This window comes from Aulostomus chinensis, chromosome 11 (assembly GCF_037954235.1).
Source record: "Aulostomus chinensis isolate RoL2024-O1b breed Wild chromosome 11, RoL_Achi_v1.0, whole genome shotgun sequence".
NCBI classification, from domain to species: Eukaryota; Metazoa; Chordata; class Actinopteri; order Syngnathiformes; family Aulostomidae; genus Aulostomus; species Aulostomus chinensis.
Genome location: NC_141330.1, coordinates 10,848,911 through 10,867,672, shown reverse-complemented (window position 1 = coordinate 10,867,672; position 18,762 = coordinate 10,848,911). Strand labels below are relative to the sequence as shown.

The following is an 18,762-nucleotide window of genomic DNA, read 5'->3' as shown; positions in this document are numbered from 1 at the left end:
GACTCACTATAATGTAAGTCTCACTTTGTTGGACTGTAAAAATCCCTACTCTCTATACACTAAACACTGAAGCCAGAATATAAATATTGTTTGCCTCTGCTTCCGGGGGTACTTCATAGAACAAGACTATATATAAAACACAGTGAATTGCTTCAGTGTTTGCTGAAATCATGTGGATTGAAACAACAAACGTCTTCATTCACCTTCAAGAGTAAAAATGCGGTCTCCCAGAGCATCGACGATGTCATTGAGCGCAGCTTCATCCGTCACATTGAAAAAGTACTTATCGTCAGGGTCACTTGCGATATACTTGATCTCACTGATGAACGTCTCCGGATCCTGCTGCCGGCGAATGTAGTGACCTAGAACCTGCAGCCGGCGTGGGAGAAGGAGAGAGAGAACAACTTTTGAGAAATTAATAAATAAAGAGGTATGGGATAAATGAATAAGCAGCTAACTTCAATAAAACACAGAGGGATGAAGTTGGACGGACAGAAAGAGGATGAAAGCAAGAAAAACAGAGCACATAAACAGATACTTTGGCATTTAACGGAGCAATCGCTTCTCCCAACTCCTGGGAGACGTGAGTAGATATCACAGAGGTTGTTGCCAACACTTTCACTGACAAAAGGGAGCCTGGAACTGCAGGATTTAAATGTTTAATATGAAATTAAAACCGCTTAATAGGCGTGCCACTGATTGTGTTTACACTGGTAATCAAGCGATACTCAGAGGGTGTAAGGTTGACCGTAAAACTTCTGAAAAGGATAAATGGGAGCCACAAGAGAATTTTAAATGGGGAGCAGAGGCGTAGGAGCGGTGAAGAGATGAGTGATGCAGAACATATACAGCAGCAGAAGTGGCCTAACGCTTAATGTACGAATGAGAAAATTCCATAGGAGAAACCAAAACCAAGAATCTCCGTCCACGGCGGCTGCCAAACAAACTAAGGAAATCTTCTGTTTTCAAAGAGTCAGGGACTGCAGGGGTGTGGGGGTGGTGGTGCGCGTGTTAGTGTGTGTGTGTGTGGGGGGGGGGGGGTGGTTGGGCTTGACGGGGGTGTCATGTGTAATGTGAAGAAAGTCTACATATAAACATGTACATTGAGATTCCACTCAGGCTGCCAGCTGGCTTTTACAGCACATGGACAGGAGGAAAAGACAGAAAAGGAAGAGGAAAGTGGAGTTCAAATACAGAGAACGTTTCCAGAGCTCAGGGATGTGGAACCTTGATTTGAATATACATGTGTGGCTTTATTAGATACACATGGATCGTGCTCACACAATGTAACACAACAGCCCATCAAAAAATACTCCCTTTATGTGTAGTGTTCGTATTTATTATAGAATTGTGGGAGAGGGGTAAATCGCTCCTTATAGTTTGCAAATTCTACCCTTAATCGACAAATAAAAATCACTGAAAATAGTAACAGAAATAGTGAGTAAGAGAAAACCTCTACTCTTAAGGGGCAATTGTATTAGCCTACATTACATAACAAGCCCACAGCTTAGTTTGTATGCTGGTTTTTGGTTTTCTGATCATTCAGAAGAAAAACATCTCAAGCAAATGATAGAAAAACACAGACATGCTCTCGCTGAGTTGAAATGAATAAGTAAAATAAATAAATAAATTCTAAAAAAAAAACATAGTTACTCACTACTGTGTTCTGCTGTCATGTAAGGTCACTTGTGTGTTTACTCTTCTCTGTGCTCACAGCGAGGGCGGAGCCAATCCGTGAGTGTCTGTGCGTATATGTACACGCTTCACATGCAACATATACCCACAACTTAACATAACTTTTGTTTTCTTGTGAAATCCCAAAAATTGTGGTCTACATATGTAATTTGAACATCTATTTGTTTTTTCAGGTCTGTTTTAATATAATGTATGTAAACTATTCATGCGTATCGGAACTCCACCACCTTCACGTTTGTCTTGAGTGGCACTTTGCCGCAACTCCTCCATCTGGGCTCATTTTCTTCTCTGCTGCGGTTCCAGCGGGGTCTGAAGGTTCAACAGTTTCTCTTGTGGTGAAGGGAGGGGTCTGCCACCAGTCCAGCCACCACAGTCTGTCTTCCTTCTCTCGCATAGAACCATAGCGTACCCTAACTGTGTGTCTGCCTGTCGAGGGGGTTGGGTGGAACTGGAGAGGAAGACTTTATTCCCACTTGGCTATTTTAGCAGACCCAAGGGGTTCATTTGGTAATTTGAAGATGTTATTTTTGGGGGAGTGGCAGCATTATTGTGCGGTTACTTAATACGTAGTCTAGTTTGGGCACCATAGAATTTTAGCACAATGTGTGAGGAATGTTAGGGATGCTCTCCACATACCCCAGGACAAAGTAGGTTAGTTATCAATTTAAAACTCAAATTTAGAATTATTATCCATCTATCCAGCAGAATTGACTTGCAGACATGAACTCACAGCAATGGCGTATCTCGTGATATTTCTTTTCTCACACTCCTCCAGAGCGTCAGGTAGCTCCTCCCCGTCATGTGATTCTCCGTCGGTCACTACGATCATCACCTTGGTGGCTCCCTCTCTTGCTCCACGCTCAGCACTGAACGCCTCCGTGCTACACAGAAAGTGGTAAAAAAAAAAAAAAAAAAAAATTTTTGAATTCTCCTTTGCCAAAATATCCAGCTGAGTTTATGTTAACAGAGAGACGAAGAGAAAGAAAACAGGTAGTGAAAGGAGTGAAAGGGCCTGAGGGAGAGGGAGGATACTAGGGAGCGAGCAGTGATTCGGTTACCTAAATCTCAAATATATACTCCCTCTGAGATAATATAAGGTTTCAAGTCAGACAAAATGGATAGCTAGTGAAACACTGAGACGCTGAAGTTCCACCCCATCAAACATGAAACAAATGAGCTAAATCACAACTGGACTCTTCCATAACTTAGACTTGACACACATCCAGTAGCTGCCAGCTGGCTCCTATTGGTCCGTGCATGCAGTGTGCATGTGTCACTGCACACAGCGGCCGCATCTGTGCATTCCCATCCGGTTGTGCCATCATACACAGAGGAAATATGAATGACAAACACGCAGGAGCCGACCAAAGCCGCACCCTGTTTGTCTGCAGGAAACCTGTTCTCAGTGGGACCTGCTTTAGGCACTGAATAGATTTGGTAAGCCTCAGACCAAAACACACACACACACACAAAATCGTGCATGTACACACACAAAAGCACACCGTGAACTGGGGAGAGTCACTGCCTGTGAACTCAGTGATTTTCAGGCCTAACTCCAGCCCTTACCTAAATATAACATTGTGGTCACCCGCAAGAAACTTCGAGTTAAAAACAACCATTTCCCCTATGCAGTCTGAAAATTACATGGATACAGAGAGAAGGAGAAGAACAGAGAAGACAGAAGAGAGAGAAATGAAAGAGAGGAACAATTATATGGGTAAAAAGATTGCGAAAGATGACAAGGAAAACATAGCAAACAGGTAAACGACAAGATCAGGAATGAAAATCGCCACAAAAAACTGGGGAGCAAGAAAAAAACAACTGAAAATGAGAGTGAAAACACTTAAAGAACAATAAAATACAATCAAATGAAGCAAAGCATTACAAGTGAGAAGTACAAATCCTGCTTAAATGTGGTTTTAAGACAGTTTCAACTAAACAATAAAATAAAACTGATATGGAGAGGACAAAACAAAAAAGACAGAATAAATTAAAGGAATAGAAAAAGTGAAATGAGAATAAGAATCAAAAGATAGAGTAAGATGAAAGAAACAAGGAGCGTGAACGAGAGAAAGGGGGATGAAAGAGCAGAGATAGTGAGTGGAGCTAATTGGGAGGCCAGCTTGTATTTACAACCCATTTTATGGAGTCACAACCGTGTGGTAATGACATGGCGCGGTGGTTAGAGTGTGTACTTTTGTGTGAGTGTGTGAGTGTGTGTGTGAGTGCGTGCATGAGAGGGAGCGTCTCAGACGGGTGGAGCGATATCAAATAATCCAATTTTAGACGACAGTTTGATGCATCAGTATGCAGTCTACCCTTCACTGTTACAATTCAGTGGTGGCGTTTGATTTCAGCGTGACACAAGAGTCAAGATATTTGTGGTGGCTGTGTGGATGGTAGACTTGAAAAGGGTTTTTGTGTTGGTGGCGTTAGGTGAGTGACAACAGAGCTACTTTAAGCTGCGGTCACAATACTTGAACTCTTATGAGCGAATTCTAGCTAAACCAGTCAAACCATCAGATGCTTTAGCTTTACACAATTTGCTGTCACGATATTGGAGTTGATATTGTCTTTTATCATCTTGACGGAGAAAGCCAGTAGTCAAATATGGCCTTAAAGTCCAACATATTCCAACTCTCTTTACTGAGACTTAAAAGTCACTGCAAGTTTCTAAAGATCACAGGAGGATGTTTTCAATGGCGTCTGATCTTTCAGGGGCTATTTTAGCAAATTACTGGGGCGTAAGGTTAAGTTTGGAGATGAGGGTGGGGTAAAGGTTGAAGGTCAAACATGCAGTGTGGGGTTAAAGTGGAGGTTAAGTGGTCAGGGAATGAATGTAGTCAACGTTGGCCTTGTAGAAATAAAAAGGTACAACCAGAGGTTATTCATGACTCAAGCAGAAGTTCAGATACTTGTGTAAAAGAAAAAATACTGATTCAATCCATTTACTCAAGTAAAGTAAAACAACACAGACTCTGAATATGTTCTTTTTGAGAGAATATGTCGTGTATGTCCCTCAAGCTCCTTCATGTTTGCTGTCTGTCATGCATCAAAACCAACCTGTTTTTTTAAAATATAAGGAGCGAGAAGTAGAGATATTTGTCTTAAAATGTGGCAAATACAAGCAAAAAGTAGTCCGAAAATAGTCAGATCAAATGTAGACAAGTGAAAAGCTACCTAAATACAAAAGCAAGTATTTTAGTACACATAATAAAGTATTTTTTAATTAATTCCCATCTCTGGGCTGAACCACTCAACTACTCTGTGTGTGTGTGTGTGTGTGTGTGTTCGGGCCGGTCCTCAATCACTACTTCTACTTTGAAAATGAATGCACTCTGATACATGTAATTTTGAGCCACTACTGGAGTGAGATGTCTGAATATTCCAATATTTTAACTTGTCTATCTATCTTATTTTCATGTTAGACCTAAACTATGCTCTTCTTCTAACCCTAAGCAAGTGATTTTTGTGCCTAAATCTAACCAGACTTTAACCACAATGTCATTCCAACCATCTTAAAATATTGGATTTTCCATGGAAAATAAAAAGAATGTGCAGCATTTTGTTTGAGGTTCTAACTGCAGGGCTCACTGATTGCTGGACATTTGTAGGATTATGCCAGAAAAATAGTGCACTACATTTCTTAAGATATCATATAATTATTTCATGGGAATACACTGGGAATAATACCATGTAAATGTGACTGATGTGTGTGTGTGTTCATGTGTACTACATATGTATGTGTGTATTTTTACAGCTGTGGGAGCACTGCTTAGCTGACCGGGCCGGGTCAGCCGGTGCCACACCTGCAGCCGTGCTGAGCCAGCAGCCCGCTAGTCCAGCTCAGCTAATCTCAGTGTTTTTCTAGCCTGTCATCCTAACCCTGCCCTGTGCCCGTCCTGCTATCTCTACATCAGTCTGTGTGTGTGTGTGTGTGTGTGTGTGTGTGTGTGTGTGTGTGTGTGTGTGTGTGTGTGTGAAGTGAAGAAATGAAGTTAATATCACAGTGGAGTTTTTTTTTTTATTTCCCTACTATTGATTTAGAAATACCTTCTGAATAACAAGCTGATGAGCTCTGAGGAGTTTTACCATTTGTCATGGTGGCATGAGTGGTGACAGTAAAAGTTAGTGGAGAGAGTGTGTTGTAGGGTCGTCTGGATTTCCCGTTACTGGTGTTTTAAAGCCATAGTTACACGATTTTATTGGCTTCATTTTCCAGTCGCTGCTTTTCAAGTGGTCCTCCTAAACCTCTCCAACTTTTACCTTCAAATGTACCAGAAAACAGGAACTCTCCAATTACCTGTGCCTTTGTGAGTGTGTGTGTGTTTGCGTATGTGTGTGTACAAGTCCAACAACCTCTCCAAGACACACACAACCCAGAATGGAAATCATGGCCACACATCAGGTCTAGGGTGTGGTGCTCTATGTGGGTATGACTTTAATAAAGAAGGAATTTTATTTTGAAAAGAAAAACAGCTATTTTAAGACTTAAAGGTTTCACTAAGTCACAGACCCCCAACCTATAGAGCTGTTTCTTTAGACTAGGGTTACCAACTAAGCCAACCCCCACATACTTCTGCAGAGAATAGTCAGGAAAAGGATGATAAAATACAGCCAGGAATAACTTCCCTAATTTTTTCATACAAAACACATATAGAGATATTACCTCCTTCAATTTAATTCAATCAACACTGACATTTTATTAGCTTTTACAAGTAGAGTGTTACAGCCAATCCTTTACATTTCCTGCTGATAGATTAACACTAGCATTTAGTCATGTTGCGTTTGAGTAAATACTCACTTCTGTGAGATGTATGTTGTTGTTTCGCTGCTACTGTATTCACCAGCTTTGCCACAACGGCTCGCTAGAGCTGCTTGGAAACATATTTGATGTTCGTTACAAATATTATTGTAGTTCGGTGATAAAATCTGTCAGTTCGCCTATTCAGACTTTTCGTAAAAACCCTTAGCAAAATTGACAAGTTATTTCTATAGTTGTTACTGATGAGAGCAGCTTGGAGTTCAGCGATGTAAAAACTCCTTGCCTGACATGCTAATTCATAAATGAAAAGCAGCCTGATGGGATAATACCAGAGAGTTTCATTAGAAACACATACAGACTACAGAATTATAGATTCTGAACTGACAGAAGGAGAACAAAAAACAAGAATATAACACAGAAAGCAATAAAGCCTGACAGTTTCCAGAGATTCAGCCAATCCCACAATATATTTTAGTAAGAGCCAGAGAGAGTCAAGTGAGAGTGATTGACAGGCCTACCAGGCCATGTGGATGGCAAACGCAGTGCGCGTCTCTCGTCCCTCCTGCCGGCTGATGTTCTTGGCGGCCTCTACCACCTCCTGTGTGGTCTGGTAGTCTCTCAGCGACCACTCATGGACAGCTACTTCACCATATTGAAGTATTCCAACCTGAATATGCACATATAGACACATAAAGGAGTAAGAACTGCAGCAATGCCACATGCTCATGGTTGTGCTGCAGCATATTTGTGGGAAGCAACATCTGAGACTTGTGTTTCTGGGGGGAACCATCTCCATAAGAACCAATGCTGGTCTTAAAGAGCACCCATTATCCCTCATTTCCTGCTCTTTACTTTTAGTATAGGACTTCACTGGAGTTGCTTTACATGCACAGTTTAAAAAAATACTCCTTATTTATCTTACACTTGCCCTTAATATATCCACTCAGTTTACCCTCTGTCTGAACCAGGATATTATGTTCCTGTCTCTTTAAGTCTCTCCTCCCTAATAGCACACTTTCCTCTGATTGGCCAGATTCCTGAAGCCTGCTGAGGGGCAGCGTCCCTGTACTTTGCGGACTCTGCGTGCTGAGCCTGGTGTAGATGACCTTATAAAGTCATCAGGGATGAGCTGACGCAAAATTAGCAAAAAAAGTTAACAGCTTTTACAGACGTTTACCTCATTATTTGTAACTTGGCCATACTTAATATGAAAATCCCACATAGTAAAATTACATTTATTACAAAAAAGGAAAAGCATAATAGGTCCCCCTAAAAGCAAACAGTGCACTTGGGGAATTTTTGAATTCTTCTTAAAACCAGAGGAATTTCCTTTTCACCTCACATTGCCTGCTACTTCTTACCCCCCACCCTTCTTTTTCAAAAACCAGAACCCCTCTTGCTCCTCTCAGCTCAGAATAATGTCCCCTGTGCCCCTCGACTTCCATTCCTCCCCAACCTCAAGTGAGCCCTGCTGATGTCCCTTTACATTACTACAACGATCCATTCTGCTCATATCTGCCAAACTGGCTCTGTGAGTGTGGAATGTTTTCACTCAAGGCACTAGCTTGTCTTTCTTCTCAGCACGACTCTGGGCAGCAGAAAAAGGCTTCCAGAGTGTTAAGTGGTTGAAAAAAGTTTAATTCAAACCCTCAATTTTCCATTACTAATGTAAATTATACTTATAGGCAGCAGAGATTCACACAGACTTTTAGTTTTACCTGCATCTGGTCTGTACTGATGTGGAACTTGCTGAGGATGTTGCTGAGGAAGTTCTGGACCTCGTACCAGGGATAGATACTGTTGGAGCCATCCAGCACAATCACGATGTCCATGTATGTCAAGCACCCTGCCACATGTGGGGGAATCTTTGGTCAGCAAAAGCAATCCCATACATTCTTTACCACAGAGTGTGTGTGTGTGTGTGTGTGTGTGTGTGTGTGTGTGTGTGTAAGCCGCTTACAGAGACACAAACCAGACTAAAGACCACTTAATTGAGGACATCCCTGTCCCCAGTTAGGGAAACTTAAGCGATACGTCAACACAAAATGTGTATTTTGTGTTTCAAGTACACTTACAAGCTCATGAAGATGTTTTTTTACTGCTGAAAGACTCGACTGAGTTGTTAAATATGAGGCATCAGTATTTTCAAGCTAAATACGCGTGGCTGGCTCTTCCTGCATTCTGGAGTCACAAAGACGCAATGCAGCCATATAAAAAATGTCTTTGTAAGTTCAAGGCGCCTGTTTGTGAGTAAATGAAAATTAAAATCCACTTCTTGGGTGAAACACTAAGTAATTTTGCATGTGTGTGTTTGTGTGTGCGCTTACTTTGTGCTGTCGGAGCAATGGTCTCTCTGGGTTCTAGGTCATCGCTGACAGAAGCACAGATGCCGGTGCTGAACATAGAAGTACCACACTCCTGTGACCACAGTGGGGCACAAGCCTGCCAAACACACAAAAACACAAACACACACACACACACACACACAAAAACACACACACATGCATCAACATCTGCTTTGCAGAGAATTTAGGCACATCTACAGTCAATTTGAACAGTTTGTATTTTTAAGTTTATGAGTCCTGGTCACAAGATGTGTAGGTGGTTGTTAGGTTGTTATCAAAGGGTTCAAACACGTACACAAATGAGGCTCGGTGACCCACGTATGAACACAGAAAAAGAAATAAATGAGGGAAGACTTGGAACAAAAAGAAAACAAGACATGAGAGGGAATAAGTCATGGAAAAACTACAATATTGTGGTTTGGGGGACAGAAAAGGGAGGGGGAGAGAGACAGAAACAGAGAGTAAGAGTCAGAGAAAGAGAGAGAGTTAGAATGTGAGAGAGAGAGAGAGTAAGAGAGAGTGAGAGAGAGAGAGAAAGAGAGAGTGAGAGAGAGAGAGAGAGAGAGAGAGTGAGGCGACTATTGTTGACATGTTGGCAGACACTCTTGTCATGAGAAGTTTAACAAAGCTGGAACACAAGACCAGAAAAGCAATTTAAATGTGATTGCACTAAATGACGGAGAGTGGGGAGATGGTGGGGAGTGTGTGTGTGTGTGTGTGTGGGGGGGGGGGGCATCATATAAAATATTCCTGTCTTCAAAGAACTCTGTTTATCTGGCTTTCATACCAAGAGAAAGGAGTTGGGGGGGGGGGGGAACAAGGGAAACTTGTGCTGAGGAGGGACAAAAGAGAGAGACTCAAAGTGGGGTAAAAGGGGGGGTGGAATAAGAGAAGGAGTAATATCCCGGTTTGGTTCGCCCTGTCATTAAAGACGGGTTTCTCCATACGCACATAGACGGCTCAAGAAGAAGGGATGAGAGATGGATGATAGAAAGGAAGGAGGGAGAGGACAGAGAAAAAAAACGATGGAGGTGCTATGGCTTTTGGTAGGTCTGTCATTAACAAAGGGCCGGAGATACATTCCGATCCTGTTATAGACCTGACCACTGGGGTTAAGATAAACACGCACGCACACACACACACACACACACACACACACACACACACACACACACACACACACACACACACACACACACACTAAAGTGGGTTACGTTGGCCGGCGTTCACGGCCTGTAAATGACTCCGCACCCAAAGCAGAACACGCATGCACAGTTACTCAACACACACAAGCGAAAACAAACCGACTCACAGTTACAATCAGTTACTCACCTGCACGCACTTGCACACACTAACACACACGCAAACAAGGAAGAAGAGGACTTGAGACTTCTATTCTAGACTTTTTCTATTCTAGAGGGATTTTACTTTCAAGCCTCCAATGTGTCAAGTTTATGGAGGCTCTGATCTTGTGACTCCCTCGGGGGATGGAAATATTTCTCCTTCCAGGGGTGACACAGATTCAGAGACTGCAGGTGGATGCTAGCGAGAAAATGGCTTATGAGGTGTTTTATAAAATAGAACTGACACTGAGCAGTTAATCACAAAAAGATTATGTAGCTTTGATTGTAATAATCACGTCATCATTTCTGATGCTGTAAACTGGATACAGCTGAGTTTTGGAGAAGCTACTGGATAAAAGACACGGCAGTAAATGTCAAAGGTTTTAGGTGAGCGATTACTGTTGTAGAAACAAGTTGGGAAAACACGTCCTATGTGACAGTGATGGGACCGGATGAACCGCCGACCACGTGAATCTGCATGGAAACAGTGTGATAATTTTATTCTTCTAGGGGAGCGATTCTATATCAGGCGTGACAGTGTAAGAATGAGCACAGCTGCTCTGACAGCATGACGTCCACCAGTTTTCACCAGCATGTTGGATGTATGTTGTAAGAGCAGAGAGCCACTGGAGTGTCACGACTAACTGGAGTTGACTGTCAACTCGTGCAAGCTCAGATTTATGAATGTGTTTACCACATAACATCCACGTGTCATATTGAAGGTGCACGTGTGTATGTGTGTGTGTGGTGGGGTTCTAGTCACATGAAACACACCAAATTTGTTCCGGCAAACAAGCCCAATCTGGTTTAACCACATCCATTCCAGCACACACACACACACACACACACACACACACACACACACACACACACACCAAGGCCCAGGCGCCAAAAATAAAACCCCTTCCCTTGTTTCCTGGTGACCACATACCAGGAAGCCATCAGGTGAGTCAGGAGTGAGGGTCATTCCCAGATGAGAGTTCTTGAGATTTTTAGAAATGTTCTGGAAGGCCGTCTCATCTGAAATACAGGAAAATATATCAGAAATGTACAAGAACACTTTAGCATTGATGCAACATGATGTCAATTTTTTTTTGTCAAGAGTTATTTGTGTCTCTCACCTAGATTCACCTTGCTGCATTTTGAGTTCTTCTCCTCTCCCACAATGCATTTGTACACATCTCCTTTCCTGTTGTTGGGTGGACCATCCCAAGGAGCACCAACCAGCATTCTGACAACACATTACAATTAAAACATTACCTTCTTTGTGTCATTTCTGTTTAAATACTTGTTTATCTGTCAAACTTACGATTTCTCTCCCTCGGTTTCATGCTGTAGAACAGAGAAGCCGAAGAGGGCGTCATCTGGACCAGTGAAGATACGTGGATGTTTTACATCTATGTTGAAACACTGGCAAAACTCTGGAAGACAAAATAAAGTCATAGAAATAACACATTTGTATATGTAATTGACATTCCATTACTGACTAAAGGCTCCATCGTGATTCTTGAGTTTCCAAAGATAGCAAATTTTAATATTTTCTGGTCAAACAATGATGAATAACCCTTGAGCTACATAAGGGGAAACTAGAGGGGCGCTTGGAGGGTGCATACCTCCATGTTGGCGACCTCAACAGAACCTAATGTATTAAAAAAATGCTAAATTTTAGATTGTTAAATGGCCAGAATTAGCTAATTTAAATGTGCTCCAACAAGTTTGGGGAAAATCAGCCTTATAGGTTTTGCTAGCTGTCAGATAGATGCACAGGTTGCAAAAGTAGGGATCACATGACGTCTTGGCAGAGCCGATTAAAAGGATGAAAGTTGATGCTTAGGAATTATCTCAAATATGCTTTGGATGAACACTGTATTCAAGTTAGATATGCAAGAAAACATGCTGTAAACTGTGCATACACAACTGTAGAGCAGAAGAACGTAATTATTATTTTCCTTCTCAGTTTTGGGAGAGGAGGTTGGCAAAAAAGATGGATAAACAGAGTGACCAGAGGCTCTGAAAAAGAAGGGAGTTAAGTCTGAGGAGAGTGAAGAGGCAAAGCAGGGAAGGGTGTGGGTTAGAAAAACTATGGAGTATAGTGAGGTGCCTGTTATGACACACAAGCCTGCCCTTCATACAGGGAGTGAGACAGACAGCGAGTGAGAGAGCGAGAGAGAGAGAGAGCGATGGTGGTCGGGCAGCAAACTGAGAGGTGAAGATAGATGTCTAAACTGGAGCGTGGAAACAACTTCCAACGGCAAAATATGAATATATAAAAAGAAGAGGAACTGAGCGAGTGTTTTCACAGTCTGTAGGGAAGTTCTTGGGACAAATTTTCAGCAAATAAAACAATAAATCAAGGTAAATTAATGCTGAGGTATAAAACCAAATGTCAGTTTGTAAACTGAATGAATAAAGGGAACAAGTGTTTACTTTTTATCAATATTGTTCAAAATAAGGGATACATGAAGGGTTCTTTTAGCTCATGTGCTCGATGGTTTTTAGACACTGGATGCAAGATTATACCTCAGAAACATCTTGAGAAAATGTTTTTCCTGCTAGGTGTCATAGTTCAGTGTCACCTGGCATGAACCAGTTATCTCAGGAACACCTTGAATTTATACAAATTTGGCACAAATGTTCTCTGGGACTTGAGGATAAACTTAACAGAGTTTAGCGGTCAAAAGTCGAGGTCACTGTCACCTTACATGTATGTGACAACTGTCCAATTTTCCAAAATGTCAAACTCAAGAAGGCATTGAGGGAATTTCTTCCCATCTGGCACAAACCGCCACTGGGACTGGAGATATCTTAGGAATGCCTTGAGAGACACAAATGTCCGCTGGGAGGATGAACTCAAAATAACCTCCATGTCAGAGGTAAAAGTACTCAGATGGTAAAATCTTAAATGCAGGTAGAAAACAAAGTGTCACCAGATGAGATGCACGCTCAGACTGCCTGATACTGTGAAACATTATAGGCTGATTGTTTATTTCCTGAGTCCACAAACGTAGTTTACAAGAGGAAACCGTTTCCTGGAAACACAAATTGACTCAAAACAAAGACACAGACCTAAGAAACACTTTGCCATTGTTGACAGTTGGTAAGCCACTTGTGTATTTGCTGAAATTTGTAACTCTGGAAAGCAGGTTGAATTGAATGTGCACCGTTAAAGTGGTTTTCTAACTAAAATTGACTTGTAATTTAGCAGCGGCACTACCTGTCCTTTACTTAACCCACCGTTTCCACTGTCAGGATCAGGAGGAGGACCAGAACACTGCTGCTATGATTACAGACCATCCGCTCTCCCAGTGTATCCATGTACTTCCCCGCAAATGCACACTGACGCACACTGACAGTTACCTTGGCCAAGCCAATCAGAAGGGGATTCCACTTGGTTTTGTGAGGGAAACTGGATATGTTCGCTGTTTCTCTCCCGTCTCCACTCACGTCTCTCTCACCTACTGTAGTTTCCCAGAGCTGCTTTTTCAATTTTTACTCCCTTGCAGCTGTTTTTCCTGCAATATCACTACATGTTAGTCATGTTTTGTCTGTTTTTGTAGAACCAGATTGACCGGTCATCCTGAGACATCATCTATTGGCCTTCTTAAGTTACAAACTGGGAGATTCTGCACTTCTTGCAGATGTGTATGAGCTTATACTTCTACATCCAAACCCAAAGTGACTTGGATGAGTGTGAGCCCTCCATCTGCTTCCACACAGATGTTTATTAGCCTTCACTGATGGGAACATGCGTAGGCAAGGATAGAGTGAACTCTCAACCCTATAACTTTATGTTTTCGTGCCAAGAAAGAGTGAACATCTTTATTTCCTGCCTCGTTGCAACAAGTTCTCCTCCACAGCCACCTCTGCACTCGGTGGACGATGCGCTATCACGTACGCTCTGTGTCATTGTAACGTATCCATAAAATCATGCCTGACACCCCATTCTACCTGCCACAGGAGCAAATATTAGCGGGGTGCACACCTCTCACTCATGCATGTACAATCATGTAAGGGTCAGGGGGAAAGTGGGATTACACTGGAGGAGATGCACAAGAGGAGGATGACACAGACTGGTCCAGGAATGAGTCCTAATAATCCAGACATAAATAAGGATTGTTGGACATCTGGTACCCTCGTCTCAAAATGAGTGGGATTTATGGATGGGCTTTTAACACCAGGGACGCATCCTGATGACAGAAGAAGCACAGAGCTAGATGTGGTGAAGTCATGCGGTGTAGCATACCGTTAGATTTGTACTTTTAACAATTGCTCTAATGTTTTTTTTTAAATCACAGAAGTTGTTTTTATTTGTGAAGACTATCTTGCCGAACAAAATGTGTGAATATCTGACAATAAATGGCTGACAGACAATGGCAAGAATCTACTTCCTGTTTCCTCCTTGATTTAGTGGTTCGGTAACACCCATGAAGACAGTGGAGCCCCCTGTCATGGGAGACTCCAGGGATGGAGGAAACCGCTGAAAGCCACTCCACTTTAAACTGGTAGTCATTTGCCTTAAGCAGATAAATAAACAACTTTAATTTGGAGGAACAAACCAATTAAAACTTTGTCAACCCAAATTCAACAAAGACTGAACCTCAAAATATGTGAGGAAGATTATTTTAGTGGCTGTTACACTGTGCACTTGCATAATATACACTGTATTTTAATGCAGCCACATTCCCAGCAAAGTTATATTATTGTATTATTCAGTTTTGATGTTACACAATGGAACAGATGGAAAAGTGACCCATTAAGACTACAAGTTAACCAGCAGACACTTAAGTTATTTCCATGCAGCTAAAAATATAATTTTATGACTGCCACATTGTTTGACTAAATCTCCACATGATTAAAAGGCAATGGCTGAGCTGTGATTTTGTCTATATTTACATGTAAAAAGAACAATCAAAGAAATAAGACAGATATTACGTTGTTTCTAACTTAACTACATCACCCACCCTCTTCAAATTTCTCGCCACAACAAACAGGCCTCTGATAACAACCTTTGCATTTTCTCCTTTATCCTCCTGTTTCACTCATTCTCTCACAAACCATAAATTGCCTGTTTTTTACGCCACTCCTACAACACACACAAACACACACTGGAACTCTACCACAAGACCACCCCCCCCCCCACACACACACACACACACACACAATCTGCACCATCCTTCCCAGCTTTACCCGTCCTGTCCTCCCTCCTCTTCTTCCATTTTCATTTTGGGTTTATATATGACATCCACCGCAGTCTGTCTGACCACCCGTTTCCATGACAACTGGCTGCAAACATTTATCAAGCCAAACTGGGTCCAGATCCTCTGAACCACACGTTGGGCTCTGGGCGCTACTGCTGCTGGATGTGTGTGTGTGTGTGTGTGTGTGTGTGTGTGTGCACATGGATGAACTTGACACTACAGTGTTTGGAGGATGTAAGCACTTATAGCAGGGACACTAACGTACATTGTTCTCAGTCTCCTCTTCACTGGCTGTTTTTATGTTTTCAGCAGTTGTCCACGGAGACTGACCGCTAGTTAGCTTAGCACAATGAATGATAATACAGTAATTGGAAAGTGTTAGCATACGTCCAGCAAAAGATATTAGATAGACCTCAAGATCTCGGTTAATCCTACATCCTCTCTTACAAAGTCAGCCATGACTAGAAGAAGCAGTCGCTCTTCTAGTTGTCAACAAATATTTTGTTTTGTTGCCTGAAGTTTCCATGGCCTCTCTTCGGTGGTGCATGAAATTGCTTAACACACCCACTCAGGAAAACAGTTACAACTCTTTGTCTGATTTAAAAAAAAATTCTTGTGATTCAAAATTATTCTAATTGAATATAAACAGACTTAGTTACATTAATGCAGACTTAAGCTTTTTTTAGTTTTTAGAAAAATGTAAGTTGACTAGAGTATGCTAACACTTCCTGATCACTACCATTCATTGTGCTAAGCTAACCAGCAGCTGGTCTCTGTGGATCCCAACTCTCTAACACCACAGAGGAGAGAAGGGTATCAATCTTCTTCTCTGGCACTGGTAAAGACGGCAAATCAGAGTATTTCCCAAACAGTTGTCGTCTTCCTTTAATTTACATCATTGGACTCATAGCACCTCTTGAGAAGTGTCCCAAAGAAGAGATGCTTCTCTGTTTCTACCATTTTCATTTATCTGAATCATACCATTTCCCATACTCCACCCACCTACTTCACCTGCTTCTCACCCTCTTTCACAGATTTTCTCTCCATTATCTTGATAGCTTTCTGTTTTCATCTCTGTCACCCTCTCGTGGGGAATGGGGGTGGAAGGAGAGGAAGAAGAGGGGAGTAGGAATGAGAGTTGGCAAATGATGAGAGGTTAATGATAGGAGACTTTCAAAAAAAGAGGAGGACGATGACTGGAAGAACAACAAGAGGAATCCACAAAGCGCTGGCACACACACACACACACACACACACACCTGTGTTCGACATCTCGGTAAAACACAACAGACTGAAGGTTTAAGCTGCTGACCGTATCAGGGGACCTCTGCTGAAACCATTAACATTACACACATACTCACTCACCTACAAGCTCCTGTGTGACACATGCTCAAGCCACAAAACACACATACATGCCAGAATACTAAATTACAGTACAAATTAAAGCACAGTGAAAACATTATCCTCTTGATTTAAACACAGGAAGTATGGCTGCTGGCACATGTAAATAAGTTTTCTATGCATGTGTTTGTGTGTGTCAGTGGAATTGGAGGTTGATACGTCTCCCAGCTCCTGGAAAAGAAGCAGGAAAACTAAAAATCTACAGATCCGCCTTAGATTCAGCCCAGGTAACACGCCCCACACATCATTTCTCAGCCTATTGATCTCGTTTGACCACATGCAGTTAAACCACCGCTCATCAGCTGCTTAAACTCTTAGTTTTGGGAGACAACAATGGTCTGATTCTTTGGCTTCCAGCTGGTAAGCTGGAATGGTTCAATGAGGTGCGGGAGGCTGCTGTGCCACTGCGAACACGAGTGCGGGAGGAGATCTTGATGTTCACGCTCCATGGAGAAAACACACATGGCATGGATGCCTTATTAGGGGATCTAGACATTAAGTCTAAGAGATGGAAATGGCTGATACTGCCGGCGGGGTCACGTTTCACAGCTGCCAGGGTCAGAAGGTGTCAACTGTAAGAAGAGATCAACAACGTGTAACCTCTTGACAGATGACCCATGCAGGTTTCTCTGATGGATCCCACCAGCAAACATCATGTGGTTGAAATGCTGAGAATGAAAGATTTGCTCATACAAATGTCAAAAGAACCAGACTTTGACTTTTGGGGGGGGGGGGGGGGGCACATAACTTCCTATGCTTTTGATCTGTTTGGCAAACAAATGTAGTGTGACCATATGTTTTAATATGGCTGCTTCTCTGCACACAATCATGTTAGGAATGCCTTCAAGGTCAATCGCCGACTGTCACACGGAATAAAGCTCTATTATTCGCACATGTTCTCTAGGAGAGTTCAAACGCTGTGGATGTTGATGGCAACAGAGCGGGGAGCGAGCGGGCAGTGATCAGTCGCAGACAGCGAGGTTTGGTTTACACGGTCACAGTCTCCATGGGGTTGAAAACCTCTACAACTTTAACAGAATCATTTTATGAAGTTTGATCTCATTGTAAAGACGCATTAAAAAAAAGAGAGAAGAACAAAACAATAAGCAAAGAATTGCTGTTAGATGTTGGAAAAGTTGAAGTTTAAAAAAAAAAAGACAAAAACATAGTTACCTTTAAGGAGGAGGATGAACTCCAGGCACAGCAGGTATTTATGCAGCTCCATTTATGAAAACCTATCAGTCTTTGGTCTACTTTTTTCCCTAATATTTACAAAGTGGTCTCCCCTGAGTTGTTGGAAATGCAGTGCATTGGCGTCCACCACACACACGCGCGCGCGCGCACGCACACGTTTCTTCAGCTCAGTCTTCTCCCCAGAGATGCGTAAATTCCGGTCAAACGGTGCTGCAGTGGCATGTCTGCTGCCTGTGTGTGTGTGTGTGTGTGTGTGTGTGGAGGGGCTCTTCAGGACTGGTTCCTTTAAGAAGGAGTAATTAAATATAGACACAAATTAAAATAAATCAATTCAAAACCAGCATTATTGTTCCGTTTCAGCGCTTCTCAAATGCCAAGTGGGAATATTTGAGTGGCAATTCAAAAGGTTTCCTGATGGAACAACTAAGCTGACACCTCAGTGACCCATGTTTTCACCGTTAAAACCCTGCACCTGTCCCGTCCAGCAAGAGGTCGCGGGTTCAGAGTCTTGAAACCATCGCTACAGTGGAACACCTCCAGTCAGCAGCGCGCGTTTGATCCCTCCTGACTCCGGAGCGCGTCTCTAGAAATCCACCGCGGCGCTTGTGCAGAAACTAACTCCGTTCATCCAAAGAAAAGTTTGAGCTGCTCCTCTGATAACGCGATGTCCATCATCATCTGTGGAATCAGTCATAAGGGCCTTTAAGACGCGTCTTTCTATCGATGTAAATGTGCGCCCTTAGCGATGAAGTTTCTCTCACTTTGGATTAAAAGAGCGCATTTATCTTCAGACCTCCCCTCCTTCCATGCATCGTCCTCCA

General features: G+C 42.3%; 1 protein-coding gene across 1 annotated transcript in view; it reads right to left on the bottom strand.

Moving 5' to 3' along the window:
* Positions 1 to 18,762, bottom strand: part of itga10 (integrin, alpha 10) — a 25,671-nt gene extending 6,909 nt beyond the window's left edge. The window contains exons 1-9 of the mRNA XM_086218379.1: positions 17,921 to 18,762; positions 11,458 to 11,569; positions 11,270 to 11,379; positions 11,080 to 11,168; positions 8,788 to 8,902; positions 8,179 to 8,306; positions 6,979 to 7,127; positions 2,426 to 2,576; positions 204 to 369 (exon numbers count right to left, since the gene is read on the bottom strand). Coding sequence (XP_086074505.1) covers positions 204 to 369; positions 2,426 to 2,576; positions 6,979 to 7,127; positions 8,179 to 8,306; positions 8,788 to 8,902; positions 11,080 to 11,168; positions 11,270 to 11,379; positions 11,458 to 11,569; positions 17,921 to 17,972 — 1,072 coding nt within the window. The 5' untranslated portion in view covers positions 17,973 to 18,762. The remainder of the gene's footprint in view (positions 1 to 203; positions 370 to 2,425; positions 2,577 to 6,978; positions 7,128 to 8,178; positions 8,307 to 8,787; positions 8,903 to 11,079; positions 11,169 to 11,269; positions 11,380 to 11,457; positions 11,570 to 17,920) is intronic.